Source organism: Macrotis lagotis, chromosome X, assembly GCF_037893015.1.
Source record: "Macrotis lagotis isolate mMagLag1 chromosome X, bilby.v1.9.chrom.fasta, whole genome shotgun sequence".
NCBI classification, from domain to species: Eukaryota; Metazoa; Chordata; class Mammalia; order Peramelemorphia; family Peramelidae; genus Macrotis; species Macrotis lagotis.
The window spans coordinates 643,505,713-643,522,560 of record NC_133666.1 but is presented as its reverse complement, the minus strand read 5'-3'; the positions used below and the strand labels follow the sequence as shown (position 1 = coordinate 643,522,560).

At 53.5% G+C, this 16,848-nt stretch overlaps 2 protein-coding genes across 2 annotated transcripts; one reads left to right on the top strand and one right to left on the bottom strand.

Annotated features, from left to right (window-relative positions):
• The first annotated feature begins 260 nt into the window (after positions 1-260).
• On the top strand, positions 261-6,897 carry ABHD8 (abhydrolase domain containing 8). The gene is made up of 5 exons (XM_074204463.1): positions 261-521; positions 3,914-4,667; positions 5,405-5,575; positions 6,003-6,219; positions 6,713-6,897. The coding sequence occupies exons 2-5, from the start codon at positions 3,922-3,924 to the stop codon at positions 6,875-6,877; spliced, it is 1,299 nt and encodes a 432-aa protein (XP_074060564.1). The 5' UTR covers positions 261-521; positions 3,914-3,921; the 3' UTR covers positions 6,878-6,897.
• A 1,112-nt stretch (positions 6,898-8,009) lies between these two features.
• ANKLE1 (ankyrin repeat and LEM domain containing 1) lies at positions 8,010-15,023 on the bottom strand. Its single transcript, XM_074202218.1, has 8 exons — positions 14,905-15,023; positions 14,277-14,534; positions 14,095-14,200; positions 12,320-13,979; positions 11,860-12,031; positions 10,168-10,327; positions 9,936-10,065; positions 8,010-9,836 (listed from the first exon to the last, which is right to left on the bottom strand). The coding sequence occupies exons 1-8, from the start codon at positions 15,021-15,023 to the stop codon at positions 9,664-9,666; spliced, it is 2,778 nt and encodes a 925-aa protein (XP_074058319.1). The 3' UTR covers positions 8,010-9,663.
• Between the last annotated feature and the right edge of the window lie 1,825 nt (positions 15,024-16,848).

Here is a 16,848-nt window from a genome sequence, read left to right as displayed (position 1 = left end):
CAGAAGGGACGGCTACCTGCGCAGGTGCGCACACGTGAGGGCGAAGGCCCCTCCGGCCCGGACAGCCGCGCATCTCGGGGCGCCCCTCCCCGCGCCGCGCGGCCCCGGCTCGGCCCACCTTGGCGGGCGGGGCGGGGCCGGGCGGGGGGAGTTGCCCCGCGCCCGCCTCCCCCGCTCCAGGACGCTTCTGGTTGGCTGCTATCTAGGCCAGGCCCGTCGGGGCTGCGGATTGGCTCGGGAGCCTGCCGGTCCCCGCGCCGGGCGCCTCCCCCGCCCCCCTCCCCCCCGAGGGATTTAAAGGGCCTGGGCGCTCTGCATGGCTACGGGATGCCCGCGCCCTGAGCTCTGCCAGCCCCGAGCCCCCCGAGTTCCCGAGAGGCGGGCAGCCGCCAGCCCCCCGGCCCCCGCCCCGAAGGGCGCCCGCCACCATGTAGAGGCCGGCGCCTGCATGTCGCTGCCGGCCCCCGGACTCCTGGGTCCCCCGCAGCCTGCAGCCCGGGCCCGCGGGGGCCGCCGATGAGGTGAGCCCGGAGGACCCCCTGGGAGGGGCGCGGGGGGCGCGGAGTGCAGGAGGAGGCCCCCCGGGGCCGGGGACAGACGTGGGGGGCGCGATCCATGGGGGGGCGACGAGGAGCCGGGGAGGGGGGGCGCCCGCGGGGTGGGGAGGGGGGGCCGGGCCGGGGGGCCCCCGGATGCCCCCGCGGGGCCAAGGCTCGGACAGCCGGCCCCCCTCCCGCCGCCGCATCAAGGGGAGCATCGGGAATGTCGTCGCTCCCGATCGCCTCTTTTGGGGTCCCCTCCCCCCCACCGTGCCCAGTCCCTGGGCACAGCTCCGCAACAGCCCCCCCCCGCACACGCGCACACACTGCAAATGGACCTTGGGGCGACAAAACGACCTGGCCCCGGGAGACGAAGCAGTACCCCCATTTTATAAAGAGGGTGACCTTCCCCCGGGAGGGGGGATGTTCCCCGAGGCCCGAGGATGTCTGTTATGTAACAGACAGGCAGGGCCGCAGCCTTGTTACCATAGTTACCATGGGGGGTTGGGGCTGAGGAGAGGATGCCCAGGTCCTCCCACTATCCTCCCCATTCTCGGCCCTAGGCCTCCCCTGCCTCAGTCTTGGCTTCTTGTCCCTCAAACCTCTGTTCCCTGCCTCGGCTTTATCCTTTGTCTTCTTCTTATGCCCCTACTTCCCCAAGTCTTGCTGTCTCCACATCCCTCCAGACTCCCCTGGAGGAGGCACTGTGCCCCCCCATACCTCTTGAGCCTGCATCTTGGTGTTTCTTCCCACAAGTACCTCCCCCCCATACACACTCACATGCCCTGATATACTCCCCTCCAATTCCTAGCTCTCCCTAACCCTCCCTCGCCCCTTCCTCTTTATGAACATCTCCTCCTTTCATACGGCAACATCAAAGCATTCCTAAAATCAAGCACCACCTTGAGCTTTTCAGGATCAGATTACCCACTTTGAGCCAGATTGGATAGCTCTGTCCCTCAAAGCTTTCCTCTGCTCTTCTGCCTTTGAGCTTTATTCATTTAATTTCCTTCTGTTGCCTAAGCCTAGAATGGCCTCTTTCTTCCCCTCTCTGTCTATCCTTTATAACCCAATTCAAATCAAATGATATCTTCCAGGAAGTCTTTCCAAATCGGCCTGGTTGCTCCTGACCTTCCTCTTGGACTTTAGAGAGTCGTGGACTTTGTCCCTCTCTCAGAGACTCAAGGCAATTTAATGTAAAAGATTAAAGAACCGACTTGGATTCAAGTCTCACCTCTGCCTTATAATGGGCAGTGTGACCCTGGGCAAGTGATCTCCTGCCAAACTCTAACTTTTCAAGGGGCAGTTCTATAAGGATAGAAGGAGCTTGTTCCACCAATGAAATTATAGTTCTGGATTAAAAATAAATCAAAACAAAACCCGCGCATAATATATTGTGATATAATTCTATGCAATAGCTATACACTTCACTGTGGGTCTCTGACATACATACATTTGTGTCTCCTTCAGTACCTAGAATCACAGGATATTAATTTTAAGTCTAGAATGAGGAGAGCATCTAGCCCAACCCCTTCATTTTGCAGCAGAGAAAACAGAGGCCCAGACAGGTTAAGTGACTTCAAGGTCAAATAAAATGGAACTGGAAATTTGAACCTAGGACTCCTGACTCCACTTTCAGGACTGCTTTACAGCCACTATTTGTTAAGCTAAGGAATGAAAGAATGAATGAACAAATGGATATACTCCTTTCCCTACCCATTGCATTGTCTAGTGTTGTTCTTAGTCCTCTATGATACAGGCTCTTCTACCACATCGCATCTGTTCCCCAATCAAATCACCTTCCCCATCAAAGAGCAATCCTGACTCCCCGTTCTTCCCCATGTCTAAGGTCTTTCCCTTCTAGTCTTTAATATTCTGAGTCTAGAATTCCATCCCTCTTGTCCTTAAAGGGTCCTAGAGCTCTGACCCTAACTAGTCCCCTCCAAGTTACTTCCTTTAACCTCTGGGATTAGTGGACCTTGCCATAAATTCTGCCCATCTTCCTCCATGCAATCCAGTTTTCACAGGAAGCTGGGAGCTCCACTATCTACCCATCCATCTCTACTGAAGTTGGACATTTGGGAGAATTTTCCTGATTTTGTATTATGGGTAAAGTCAACTAAAGAATGAAGTGGTATCTGTCACCAATTTTCCAGCAGGATACTGTCTTTAAGGCAAGGGCTCAAAATGAATGAGGTGACTTTCCTCTCTGTCTAGAGATTTCTTGACTTTTCAAATCTGACTATTCAGTTGTTTTTCTAACACAGCACAGCTCCTACACCCACTCACCCATAGAATTGAGAAAGCATCCCTTGGAGGCTGGTATGAAAAGTACTTCCTACAGGCTTGGACTTTATCTCTGACCCCTAGCCTGGAAATTCCTTTCAAGGCCTTCACTGATACTCAAGTCCTTAGTTAAGGAACCAGCTGTGCCCATTACCTCTGACCTGGCTGGGTCCCTCTGCTTTTCCCTCTCCCTCCCCACCAGGGACTGAATCTCTGAACTTTGAAACAATTTTTTTTGTTATAAAGAATGGTTCTCTGGGAACTGGGGAGGGGAGGTATGATAATGGAGAAGTTAGTTTTTTAAGTAACAGAAATTGAAACTTAGGTAAGGGCCACCTGATAAAGGATAGGACAAGGTTCTAGTGGGCAATGGTGTGTGTGTGTGTGTGTGTGTGTGTGTGTGTGTGTGTGTGTGTGTGTGTGATTGAATCCTTTCCTGCTCATGTTCCAAAAGTCTGGAGAGGAAAAGGAGAATCTGTGGTTTGTAGCTCTGGGACGAAAGGGTATGAACCTCCATCAGGTAAGAATCATTGCCCCAGCTCTTCCCAGTGTTAATTTAGAGTGTGCATCAGGTTCTAAGCAACTTAAAGATCTGGTTGAATGAAGAATTATAAAATGCCAGAACTCTTAGGAATGTCTTTAGAACACGGAACATGGCATGTCAGAGTTGGGAGAGCCTTTGGAACACAGGGCATGGAATGTCAGAACTGGGAAGGCCCTTAGAAGGCAAAATGAGGAATGTGAGAGCCTGAAGGGACCTCAAAGACCAATAGCAAATCAGAAAGAGTACTACTAGACTTACCTTTGCCACTGACTTAATGTGGGACCTTGGATAAGGCAATTTTCCTCCCTAGTACTCATTTTCCTTACCCAGAAAATAAGATGATGGAACAGATGGCTGCTAAGTTCCTTTCCAGTCCTAAGTCCTATGTTTAAGAACTTTCCATTGCCAGCATACTGGGTTATTTGCCATTCTGTTACTGTTTTGAAGTCTCTTCTCAGTCTAAGAGTCTGAATGGAAGACTCCATGGTTCATATCTTATTTCATGCACAACCAGGTTCTCACCTCAAGTCTTCTCTTCTACCAGGACACACCATGCTGACCGGTGTGGCCGATGGCATCATGTGTTGCCTCCTGGGTTCAACAGCCAATGCCGTGGGACCTCTGGAAAGTGTTGAGTCCAGTGATGGCTACACTTTTGTGGAGGTAAAGCCAGGGAGAATCCTCCGGGTGAAACATGTGTGCCCCCCACCTGTGGGAGACCAGCCACCAGCACCTTTGCAGCCAGAAGGGCAGCAGGGTGGGTTAGTTCACTGCAAGCGGCGCATCACAGTCTACCGCAACGGGCAGCTGGTGGTGGAGAACCTTGGGGATGTGCTCCGCACTGACCTCCTGCAAGGATACAATGGTATTGGTGAGCCACCCTCCACCCTGGAATTGGAGATGCCTGAACCTTCTTCCTCAATGGAAAATGGGCTATCCGGGGAAGGGGGCCCCCCAGGCTCAGGACCTGGTGGGCGGCGGCGGAGGATACGGCGCCCCAAACGCACCATCAATATCGACTGTGAAAAGCGGGTCACCAGTTGCAAGGGTGCCCAGGCTGATGTGGTCCTCTTCTTCATCCATGGTGTGGGTGGCTCCCTGGCTATTTGGAAGGAACAGCTGGACTTCTTTGTTGGCCTGGGCTATGAGGTGGTGGCTCCAGACCTGGCGGGACATGGGGCCAGTTCTGCCCCACAGGTGGCTGCTGCATACACCTTCTATGCTCTCGCTGAGGACATGCGAGCCATCTTCAAACGCTATGCCAAGAGACGAAATGTGCTCATTGGGCATTCATATGGGTGAGGTGAAGGGGAGGCAGCTGGTGGGGAGGGCAATGTCCTGGAGAGAGGGGGTACTATTGCTGGGATGGAGAAGAGTTTGGTTCTAAACCCTCTTCAGTCATGCATTGACCTTGGACAAGCTGCCTCTCTGGACTTGAATTTCCTTGATATAAAATGAAAGGGGTCAAACTGTCCCCTCTAGAAAAAGGGGGAGAGAGCAGTAAGAAGGGGCAGGTTGAGAGTTCCTGGGGCAGGGGATCAAGGAGTCAATTGTCCTTAGAGCTCAACCTATGACAGTTCTGAAGCCCTGAGTTAAGACAGGGGTCGTCTCCCAGGTCACCCCCTCATCCAATTTCCCCTGTTCCTTTGGAGCAGGATTTTTTTTTAATTTTATTTTTTATTTAAGGTAATGGGGTTAAGTGACTTCCTCAAGGTCACACAGCTAGACAATTATTGTCTGAGACTGGATTTGAACTCAGGTCCTCCTGACTTCAGGGCTGATGCTCTATCCACTTGTGCCACCTAGTTGCCCCTAATTTTTTAAAATTTGTTTTTGCATCCTCAGCACTTAGCACACAGTAGGTATTTAGTTAATGATTACTAACTAATATTAAGTGCCTGGCCCTTAAATGTTTGTTGATTGATTTGCCTCTACCCTGAGGAGTCAGGTTGGGAAAGGGTTCTTTATAGAACTCACGGGGACCCAGACTCTTTCTCAGTCTTGCTGAGCAGTCCACCTCTCCCCACTACTGCAGGGTTTCCTTTTGCACATTCCTGGCCCATGAGTACCCGGAACTGGTTCATAAAGTGATCATGATCAATGGTGGAGGCCCCACGGCCCTGGAGCCAAGCCTGTGCTCCATCTTCAATATGCCCACCTGTGTTCTCCGATGCCTCTCGCCTTGCCTGGCCTGGAGCTTCCTCAAGTAAGACCTGGGGCTCACAATCTCTTTGGAGAGAGTTTCTAACTCTGATGTTGGGGCTGGCATGATGACCATAGGGTTGCCCTGAGAGGGATGTATCCTGGCTTCAGGACCAGCATGATGCCCATGAGTTACCCTGAAAGAGGTATAGCCTGAAAACAGGGTTAGTATGATGACCATGGGGCAGTCTTGTGGGGATGTGTCCTTGACTTTGGGACTGGCATGATGCCCATGGAGTTGCCCTGAAAGGGATGTATCCTGGCATCAGGGTTAGTATGATGTCCATGGGATTATCTATATCCTGGCACCAAGTCTAGTATGATACACATGGGGTTACACTGCTAGCATTGGGGCTGGCATGATGCCCAAGAAGTGGTTCAGGTTCAGATCCCCCAAATGATTTCCACTTTCCAATCCCTTGCACCCATAGGGCTGGCTTTGCCCGCCAGGGGGCCAAGGAGAAACAGCTGTTGAAGGAGGGCAATGCTTTCAATGTGTCATCCTTTGTGCTTCGGGCCATGATGAGTGGACAGTACTGGCCAGAAGGTGACGAGGTCTACCATGCTGAGCTCACTGTACCTGTCTTACTGGTGCACGGCATGCACGACAAATTTGTGCCTGTGGAAGAAGATCAGCGTATGGCAGAGGTACTGGGAAATACAGGGGACTGGCACCACCCTTTCTATCTCAAAGTCACCAATGAGGCAAGATACAAAGCCCTAGGAAATACCAAGCTTGGGGAAGGGGGGCTGGACCTCATGGTGAGGCTCCTGGGAAGCAATGGAACCTTGGGAAGAGGAGGTGGAACCTGGGAGCAGGGGATGGAACCCTGGGAGGAAGGGATGGAACCTTGGGAGGAGAGAAGAGTATCTTGGTTCTTGAGCAGTGTGTAGATTGGATATGGGAATGAATAAGGAAAAAAAAAAAAGGGTCCCTAGTCAGATATTATGGGAGTCCAAAGGAAGGACTTCTTCAATGGGAAGGTTAAGTTGCAGAATTTTCCCCCAATGCCTGTCTCGGAAGGGCTAGGAGGGATTAGCTCTTGAGAAAGCCTGACTTCTAGAGAAAAAGAGTCAATTTGCAAGCCCCCCCACCCCGAGGCAGGGGGCTGGATGGAATGACTTTTCTTTCCTCCTCCAGATCCTCCTCTTAGCTTTCCTGAAGCTCATTGATGAGGGCAGCCACATGGTGATGCTAGAGTGTCCAGAGACAGTCAACACCCTGCTCCATGAATTCCTTCTGTGGGAGCCAGAGGTCCTGGGGCCTCTTGACTATCCTGATGCCAGTGCCACCGAGAAGAAATAAAGTGGATGGATGGACAGACAGACAGACCGATGGGGCGCTTTTCAAGAGGCGGGGAGCTGCAGGAGAAGGCGCCTTCCCTCAGGCCTCAGGGAGGGCCATGGTTGCCCTCCCTCCGGCTACTGGAGGGGGAAAGGAAAGCCACAATGAGGGGGCCCCTCCCCACCCAGGGAGCAAGGCACCCATGGGGGGGCTGCCCAGTGGCATTTGGAGTTGTCCAGCAGGGCCAGACTGGCCACTGAAGGAGGGGGCTAAAGCCTCCCCCCAACCCTATCCCCCTTTCTTGCTTATCTCCTTTGCGTACCTATAGGCGCTATTTGGGGAGAGGGGTCCCCAAGGCAAACTGCCTGGGGAAAATTAGGGATAAACCCCTACCCTCCTGGGAGGGAGAGGGGCCAGGTCTGGCTTTCTGGGAGGGCTTGCATCCACCCAGGCTGGCCAAAACAGCAAGGGGTGGGGAAGAGACCCTTCCCCAGCTCAGCTATGGCCTCCAGCTACCCCCAGCAAGACTAGTTGCACCATCCCCCCTACTTCTAGGGAGCTGGAAATCACTCTCTCTATATTTAAGGACCTTGTACAGAAACTCACCTTTCTTCCATGCAAATAACACCCCCCCCAATCCCCCATTCCAGTGCTCAGTAATAAGGTCTCCTCCTCTGTCTCCCCACTGAGCATCTGTCTCTTGTGTCTCTCTTTACTGAGGATGGCTTTCTAGAAGGTGAGAGCTCTCCCCATCATCAGCATTGCTGCTCCTAGAAGGGGACCCTTCCACTGTCCCTGCCCATGTACCCCTCCTCCCCATGAGAACAGGGAATACCTACTCCCACCTGATGGGGCCCCTCCTGACTGGAAAGCTCTTTTCAGTTTGAGGGGACTGCTGCCTGTGGGGGCAAGGATGGAAGTGGGTGGGTGGATGGGGAAACAGATGTGGATTGTGCAGACCACAAGCTGTAGCCCAATAAATGTGACAATCAGCGTCATCCGAGGACCTTGTGTGTTGTGAGCTGGCTCCCGGCTTCGAACCTAACCACTCAACCTTGGATTCTACTTCTGGCAAGGTTCCTTCTTAGAAAGAGGTCTTTACAAGACTAAAATAAAAGAGATGGGATTACAAAGAAAACCAATTAGGTTGGAATAATTATCAAATTAACTTTTTTTTTTAAGTTCACAGATCGAGGTCACTAGATGGCACAGTGGATAGAGCCTGACCCTGGAGTCAGGAGGACCTGAGTTCCAATTTGACCTCAGATACTTAATAACTGTGTGATCCTGGCCAAGTCACTTAATAATCCAAAAAAGACTGGGAGAAAGTGTAGTTTAAAGTAGAAGCTTCTGGGATTTGATAGAATGTTACCAAAGACCCTCTGTCCACTTCTGTGCGGACCCCTGGAGAGGATATTCTAGGTCCCAGAGCTTTGTCTACAAGGGCTTGACATAAGTACTTGACTTATGATATGAATCTCTCTCCTCTGGTCCTCAACATTTCTATAACCCACCAAGTCAGAATAGACATTTTGTTAGTCTCTACTCACTAGGGGCCAGGTTTGGAAAGAATAATGAGGTGCTCTTCCAAGTTCCTGAAGTGGGACTAGCTGTGTGACCTTGGGCAAATCACTGTATCTCTCTGAGACTCAGGTTCTTCATGAATAAACTTGGGTTCTTCATGAAAATCATACCAATTTCTTTAAATAGGGATAAAAAAGGTCCACATGTGAGCTCACAGTCTGATCTGAAGAGCTAAGACTTGGAATTAGGTTCTCTGGATCTGAGTCACAGCTCTGTTATTTAATTCATAAGCTGTATGACATTGGGCAACTCCCTTCCACTCTCTGGGCCTGTTTTCTTAACTATAAAATGAAGTGGGTGGAGAGGATGCTTTGTAGGGTCCCTCCCACTGCTGGTATGTTAGGATTTTATGGCTACTATCTCCATCGATGTCACAAAGCCTGATTGAAAATCCTTTAATATTCTTTTAATATTAACAGCACTGACATCTAGATGTATTGAGGTCTTTGTCCCCAGGAACTAGGGGGAAGATGGTAGCCAGGCCCCCATTCCTCTGGGAGATCTTTTGGCCCCACTGAAGCACAGGAAGAGAGAGGACAGTAGGCTGAACATTGCTGACTACTCCCAGCTTATGTCCTTAGAGACATAAAGTCATGCATTCATCAGAGCTGACCACCTGCTGTAGGCTGAGCCCCTAGCAAAGCCTAGGATGAGTAGTTCCCAAATAGTTGGGAGATATAACTCAGAACCTATATTATTGGAGGTTCTCAATATTATCTTATGTGGCTGGTGGGAAGCTAGGTGGTACAGTGGATAGAGCACCAGCCCTGGAGTCAAGGAGAATCTGAGTTCAAATTTGACCTCAGAACTTTACACTTACTAGCTGTGTGACCCTGGGCAAGCCACTTAACCCTGATTGCCTCACATCTAGGGTCATCTCCAGTTGACTTGTTTCATATCTGACCGCTGGACCCAAGACAGCTCTAGAGGAGAAAGTGAGGCTGGTGACTTAGTCCAGCTTCCCCTCTCTCAAATCCAATTCACCTGCTTATCATGGCATCACCTCTCTGATGTCATTGTCTTCGAAAGGACAAATATTATGGTGCTGATGTATGTTTGGAGTGAATAGGTATTCCTCAGGTCTGGACACCTGGGTGACTGGGGGGGACAGTCAAAACCCAGGCTTTTCTTGTCTGATGGCCTCTTAGGCCTGACCTGTATCTCTGAAGAGAGATGGAGCTGTTTGTGGTCCAGTGACAACATCCAGAGGTTGTTGCTGCCACTCAGGTACCAACTTGGATGTCCGGGGGCCGAAGCTGCCTTTCTCCCTCTGCCAGGAAGATGCCCAAGGCCCGATGCAACAGGTGCACACCTAGACGTCTACGCCGATGAGGTGGCCAGTGTGCTACCAAACCATAGTAGTGACCCTTCTTCTGATTGGAAAGCACCTGCGTCCCTGAAGAGATAAAGAGACCCACATCCATACAGATGTCTGACTCTATTGGAAAGTCCAGGGTCTTCCCCAGGGGAGGGGGCTTGGGGCCATAGCACATACCAAGGGCATCCACTAGGCATGCCTCCCTTGTATAGGCTTCCACTGCAATGACATTCTGGAAGCAGTGCAGGGAGACCACGCCACGGCCACTCCCCCAAATGTCTAGGATGCGCTGCACCTTGGGGCAAGTCTGTGGGGAGAAAGACTAGGCTGCAGATCCATTCATCCAGCCATTTTTGTGTATCTCCCCTTGCTTCCAGGCCCTTCACTTGCTCCCTTGCAGCCCCAGTACCTGCTTCTGCCTATTCTGTTGATGGTGCAAGGCCTCGGAGAGGTGGGAGTATGGCCGGGTCCGAGTTCCCTTGCCCACATAGAAGATGGCATGAATAAAGGTCTGGAAACATTCAGCTGGGCTCAAGATGTGGCATCGGGAGGGCAGGTTCTGAGTCACCCTGGGTAAAAACAAATGTCCTCACAACAAAGATGATACTCATGGTGCCTATCTGTCCCACGCTTTTCCTAAACTACCTATACTCAATTCTTCAGCCCCTCATCAGTGTCCAGACCTCCTTCACTCCAACACCACCCCTGCCTTGATCAGTGACTATCCATTAAGGACTGGGAGCCATCTTTCTAGATTCCTCCTGTATTTAAATGTTGAATTTTTATCTCAAATTAATTTTTGCCACAAACTTCTTCCCAATCTATTTTCTGTTCATTTTGATCACATTTCTTTTTATTGTATAGAATGCTAACACTTTATATCAAGACATCTATCTTGTCCCTAATGATTCCCTCTATTTAAGGGGGAAAAAAAATCTTTTTTTCCTTCTCAATTAAAAAAAAAGACATTCTATTTTTCAAAGTATTCTATTTATGTTTAAGTCTATCAAAAAGCTGGGATTTTATGGTTCAGAATGCAGGTCTAATTAACTTCCCACTAGGTTGCTAATCTATTTACCTTTTTAAAAAAAAAGATAAATGATTTTTAGTGAAGGTCTTTTTTCATACCCTTGTCACTTACCAATGACTTACCCTCACAGAACTCTTGGAACAAACCAACCAGTTTCCCCACATACATTTGTAAACAATGAAGCTTTCTCCACTTCCTTTCCCTCTCTTTATCTAATGAACATTTAGCCTTGGTAAGTATTTTATTAGGTATGAATTGGTCTTTGGGAGCCCTTCTGTGTGAATGTCAAAGCTGGAAGGGCCTTTAGAATACAAACTGTCAGAACTAGGAGGGTCTTTAGAACACAGGAGGTCAGAGTTGGGAGGGTCGTTAAAACACAATGTCAGAGCTGGGAGAGCACTTAGAACACAGGAGGTCAGAGTTGGGAAGCCCCTTAGAAGTGTCAGAGCTGGAAGGGAACTTAGAACATAAAATTTTAGGGTTGGGTGGATGGAACTTTAGAACTTAAAATGGTAGAATAGCATGAGAATATTAGAAGTAGAAAGGACTTCATCATTGTTGTTATTCAATCTAGTCTGACTCTGAGACCATATGGACCACAAACACACCAACATTGCCCTTAGGGTTTTCTTTGCAGATAATGGAGTGCTTTGCCATTTCCTTCATAAATGGATCAATGAGGGGCGGCTAGGTGGTATAGTGGATAAAGCACTGGCCTTGGAGTCAGGAGTACCTGGGTTCAAATCCGGTCTCAGACACTTAATAATTACCTAGCTGTGTGGCCTTGGGCAAGCTACTTTAACCCAGGGTCACACAACTATTAAGTGTCTGAGACCGGATTTGAACTCAGGTCTTCCTGACTCCAGGCTCAGAGTACTATCCACTGAGTCTCTTAGCTATCAAACCTATCCCTTTATTTTACAGTTGGGAAAACCAAGATCCAGGGAAGGAAAAAGATTTCCCCCAAGTCACACAGAAGGAGCCAGGACTTGAACTCAGATGATGTCCATCCAAAGTTCTTTCCTCTATATACTAAGATACCACCTGTCCCCCTGCTGTTGGTTTACATACCTGGGGTCCAGCAGCAGGTAGGTGAAACTTGACTTAACAATCCCCTCATGCCACCTCTGGGTTGGATCTGGTCGATCAAACTGCTGGGCCAGGGCATCCTCATCATCTTGGGCATTAGGGATACAACCTGTCTGCAGGACCAGGGTCAGCTCTGAACTGTATCTTGCTGGAGCTAGGAAATGTCCAGATCGGGAGAGGAAATGGGGTCAGAGTGAAGCCTCATTGGGGAGCTCTCTGTAGAGAGGAGACAGTGATAATCTAGACTAATCATTTCACGAGGGAAACAGAGGTCCAGAGGAGAGAACTGCCCACAGTCATACAGCAAATCACTGGCAGAGCCAGGCCAGTCAAACTAGGAGCTTGTAGAAGATTCCAGGATAAATGGGAAAACTTTCTTAAGACTCTGTTCCCTGGATGTGGGATTTCTCTCCACCAGAAGCCCCTTCTGAGGGGAACTCACCAGCTTGTCCCCCAGGGCTCCTCTCCTGCAGTCGTTTCAGGTAGTATTGTCTGGTGAAGGGGGTGACAGGATCTGGAGTCTCCCCAAGGGACGGAAGATGCTGCATCAGCTCCTGGTTGGACAGGGTAAAAGGGTCTCGCAGTGGTGAAGGTGCGGAAGGATTATAGTTATGCTGTCCATCCATACCACTGTTCTCAGCATGCAACAGATGCTGGTCATTGAAACTGGATCCAGCCTTGGGATCAGTATGCCGAGGTTCTGGGGGCTTCAGCCCAGGAGGTTGCATGATTGGACATGCCCTATGTGGCTCTGGAGGCTTCCTGAGGCCATTCCAGCAGGAACTGACCCTGGTGCCTTGTGAGAGGTGGTCCTCTTCATCTTCACCATCTTCTGCCAGCCACCTGCTAACCCCATCCTCACTACTCTGGGAAGTCCTGTTGTTAGTCAGAAAATCATTAAATGGGTCATCTTCTGAGAATGCTACCAAGAGGGGAACTGTTCCAGCCTCTTCTAAATTCTCCAGGTTTGGGTACTTTCCTTCCCTGGAACACTCATTGTTCACGGAGTCTGGGCCACTTCTTCCAAGCGGTAGCTTCAGGGATGGGTCCTGCTCCATACTCTTGTCGGAAAGGGGAGAACTGCTGCCCTCTCCATTGTGGGAGACCAAGCCCTGGAGCTTGCGGCTAGTGATGGTAAGATCTTGGGACTCTGGAGGGGAACCCAGAACCAGTCCCCTCAGCTGAGAATTCAGTTGGCTCACAGGGTCCATACTGGGTGGTAGCATGTCTGACTCATCAAGAACAGTCTGAGAGTATCCAGTATTCCGTATCATGGCCCTGAGCTCAGTCCTCAGGGCTGCATAAGCCAGATTCTTCCTGGGGTGCCCTGGAGTCTGGGGAGCCCTACTATCTAGGGAGTACCTATCCAAGGGCTCTGTTTGGATGGAGCTGGTCCCTGCGGTGCTGTCTGACTGGGACTCACTCCTGCTCTTCCTGGGCCAAGATGGTACAGCCTCAGGGGCTTCTGGAGTGATGGGGCTGGAAGGGATAGTATTGGAGGCCTGGGCATCAGAGTCAAAGGCTTCCACTGCAGTCCAGAAGGAATCACTAGAGGAGGTGCCCGTATCAGCAGAGAGAGAGCTGGGGACTGTCTCATCTTGATCTTCACAGGAATGGCCTGGGTCTGGGTGAAAGACGCTGTCTTGATCTGGGGAGACGGCGTCTGGTCCCAAGTGGGGCTCAGAGACCAGCCTAGGAGCTGAGGAAGGTGAGGAAGTGGGTTGGGCAAAGAGGGGTGCAGGGAAGCTGGAGTCAGATTCGGGGAGTTTATCTAGCCCGACTCCTTTCCCGGGTGAAGGCTGAGGATGAGCTGGGAGCGCCTGGCGCGGGAGGGTGGGCCCAGTGGCCGAAGCTTCGCTCTGCACCTCGCCCCCTTCCAGATGGGCTCTGCCCGTGTGGTCCGGAGACCTCTGACGATCAGTCTTATGGGAAAGCTCCCAGATGCCGGTGTCCAGGTCACCTCCGGTCGGGGCTCGGCCTCCATCCTCCCCTCTGCCAGGCGCTGGGCGGCAAGGCCTGTCGGAGCTGGCGTGCCCCCTCAGGATCTGCACACACTCCTCGTCGCCCTGCTCCAGGGCCAGGTCCAGGGCGCGTTTCCCATCCTACGAGCCGGGCCTTGAGAAGGCGGTGGGGCCCCCACCCGCGGGGCCTGCCCCAGCCCGGCCCCCCTCCGCTAAGGGCACCCCGAGTCCCGCCGCCCCCCAAAGCCCCGGGCACCTGGTCCCGGAGCTCGGGGTCACCGCCCTCCTGCAGCAGGAGCTTCAGGCTCTGGTGTCGGCCCCAGCAGGCGGCCACGTGCACGGGGGTCAGGGCGTCCTCGGACCTGGAACACGGGGATGCTGGGGGGCTGCCGCGGGGTGCCCGGCCCCGGGGCGCGGAGGGGAGGGGTCGGCACCTACCTCGCGTTGGGGTCGGCTCCCCGACGTAGCAGCAGTGCCAGGCACCGCGGACCGCTCTCCCGCGCGCTGCCCGCCGCCAGGTGGACCGCGGCCGCGCCGTCCGGCAGCACCAGGTTGGGGTCGGCCCCGAGGCGCAGCAGCGCCGCCACCTCCCTGCGGGCACGGGCCTCGGGGTCAGCGCGGGGGGGGGGGGGAGTGGGCAGAGGGGGGGCAGGGCCCGGGCCGCAGCAGCGCCGCCACCTCCCTGCGGGCACGGGCCTCGGGGTCAGCGCGGGGGGGGGGGAGTGGGCAGAGGGGGGGGCAGGGGGCAGGGCCCGGGGGGGGGGGCAGGGCCCGGGCCGCAGCAGCGCCGCCACCTCCCTGCGGGCACGGGCCTCGGGGTCAGCGCGGGGGGGGGGGGGAGTGGGCAGAGGGGGGGCAGGGGGCAGGGCCCGGGGGGGGGCAGGGCCCGGGCCGCAGCAGCGCCGCCACCTCCCTGCGGGCACGGGCCTCGGGGTCAGCGCGGCCCGGGGGGGGGGGGGGGGGGCAGGGCCCCGGGGGGGGGGCAGGGCCGCGGCCCCCCCCTCCCTCCCCCCCTCCCCCTCCCTCCCTTCCCCCTCCCCCTCCCTCCCTCCCCCTCCCCCCTCACCCCGGCCGCCCCCGGAGCAGCGCGTCCCGGAGCCTCCGCGCCAGGAGCAGGGCGGCCCCCCCCGCGCCCCCCGCGCCCCCCGCGCAGTCCTCCGCGCCGTCCGCCGTCCGGCGGCCCATGGCCCGCTCCCGCGTCCCTGGCGGCCCCGCGCATGCGCGGCCCGCGCGCAGAGATAAGCGGAGCCGCGGGCGGAGGCCCGGGCCGGGCTGTAGCGGGCCGGGCCCACCCGGCGCCCGGGGCTGCTCGGGGCTGCTCGGGGCCCGCCAGGCGGAGACCCGGGGCGGGGGGGGGGGGGGGGGGGCATTTTTGGGGAAATTTTGAGTTTCACATTTTTCTCCCTCCCTTGACAGAAAGCAATCTAATCTAAGTTACCCATGTTTGACTATAAGATTCATTTTTTTAAAACGGAGTTCCAAATTCTCTCTCCTTCCTATCCACTGAAACTAGCTCTTAGACGTTTTTTTAATTTTTATTAAAGATATTATTTGAGTTTTACAGTTTCCCCCAATCTTGCTTCCCTCCCCCCACCCCCACCCCACAGACAGCACTCCGTCAGCCTTTACTTTGTTTCCATGTTGTACTTCGATCCAAATGGGGTGTGGTGAGAGAGAAATCCTATCCTTTAAGAGAACAATTCTCAGAGGTCACCCCATGCTCTTAGACATTTTAAAAAAATATTTTCAAACACATTTTGTCTCTTCTACGACTTCCTAGTCTTGTTCCCGCCTTCTCCCCATCCCCACGCTCAATCTAATTCTTATCAGAATCATGATTGATTCCTGTCAAGACCTTTGCAAACTAAAAAAAGGCTGTACAAATTCCTGGGGTTACCATCTGGCCGGGCCGGGGCGGCCGGGCCCTGCTGGGGGGGCGTCCTCCGATGCCGCCCCCCCAGGCTCCCCTACTCTGTGGGTCACCGCGTCTCCACCCCCGACCCAACAGCCCCTCCAATTCCCCACCGTCCTGGGGCCGGATTGTCTCTAATGTTTCTTGTTTCCAAAAAAAAAGGAGTGGACCCTGGGCCCCCAGTCATTACCGAGCTACCCCAAGTCACGGCGACCCCCAAGTGCGCTTAGCCTCAGGGCCGCAAACGGGGCTGGGAGGCCGAGGCCGGCGGGGCCGCACCAGCGCAGACATCGGATGGCTCCTGTCCCGGGCCTCCGGCCGCACCCCGAGTGGCCCTTGGGTGTCCCGTGGCTGGCAGGGGCAGAAGGCTTCTGCCGACGGGAGTTAGGGAGCCCGGGGGCCCCCCTCATCAGGCACGGAGCTGCGGACTTTCACCTTGGCCTCCAGGCCTGGGCGAGGGGCAGCTCTGGCCTGGGAAGACGCCACCTGGCCAGCTGCTCACTTCCGGGTCGGAAGGCGCCGTTCTCCCACATTCCCAATACTTCTCAATGTCCGCACCCAAGCCCCCACCTCAGAAGCGAACAGAATGCCCGACGGGCAGCGCTGGCGAGAAGTGATGACGGGCTTCACGGGGGGAGGAGGGGGCGCTTCTGCGGGCACCCAACCAAATCCTGTCACTCTGCCCACTGCTGCCCCCTAGGGTCAAGCAAAAGAATCCAGTTCCCTCCTTCCACTTCACAGTGCTTTCCGTCCGCAATGAGACATCACGTCCCCTCCAAATCTGTTCTTCTCCAGTCTAAATATCCCTTCTTCCTTGCAACCAACCTCATGGCATGGATTCCAATCTCCCCCCCCCCCATCCTGGCTGGTTTCCCTCTTCTGATCATACTTATTCAACACTAATTCTCCTAAAATGTGATCCACTTGAATATACATCTCTTGAATAGAGCCTGCCAATTCTGTGTTTGTAAACCCAGAAATGAACAGTGTTTGACACAAAATAAAGTTTCACCTAGAACTGAATAAAGCACTCTAAAGGTGATGTGGTCAAAATAAAGGGAAACGATACTCCCTCATTCTGGGGAGGGACAAAAGACA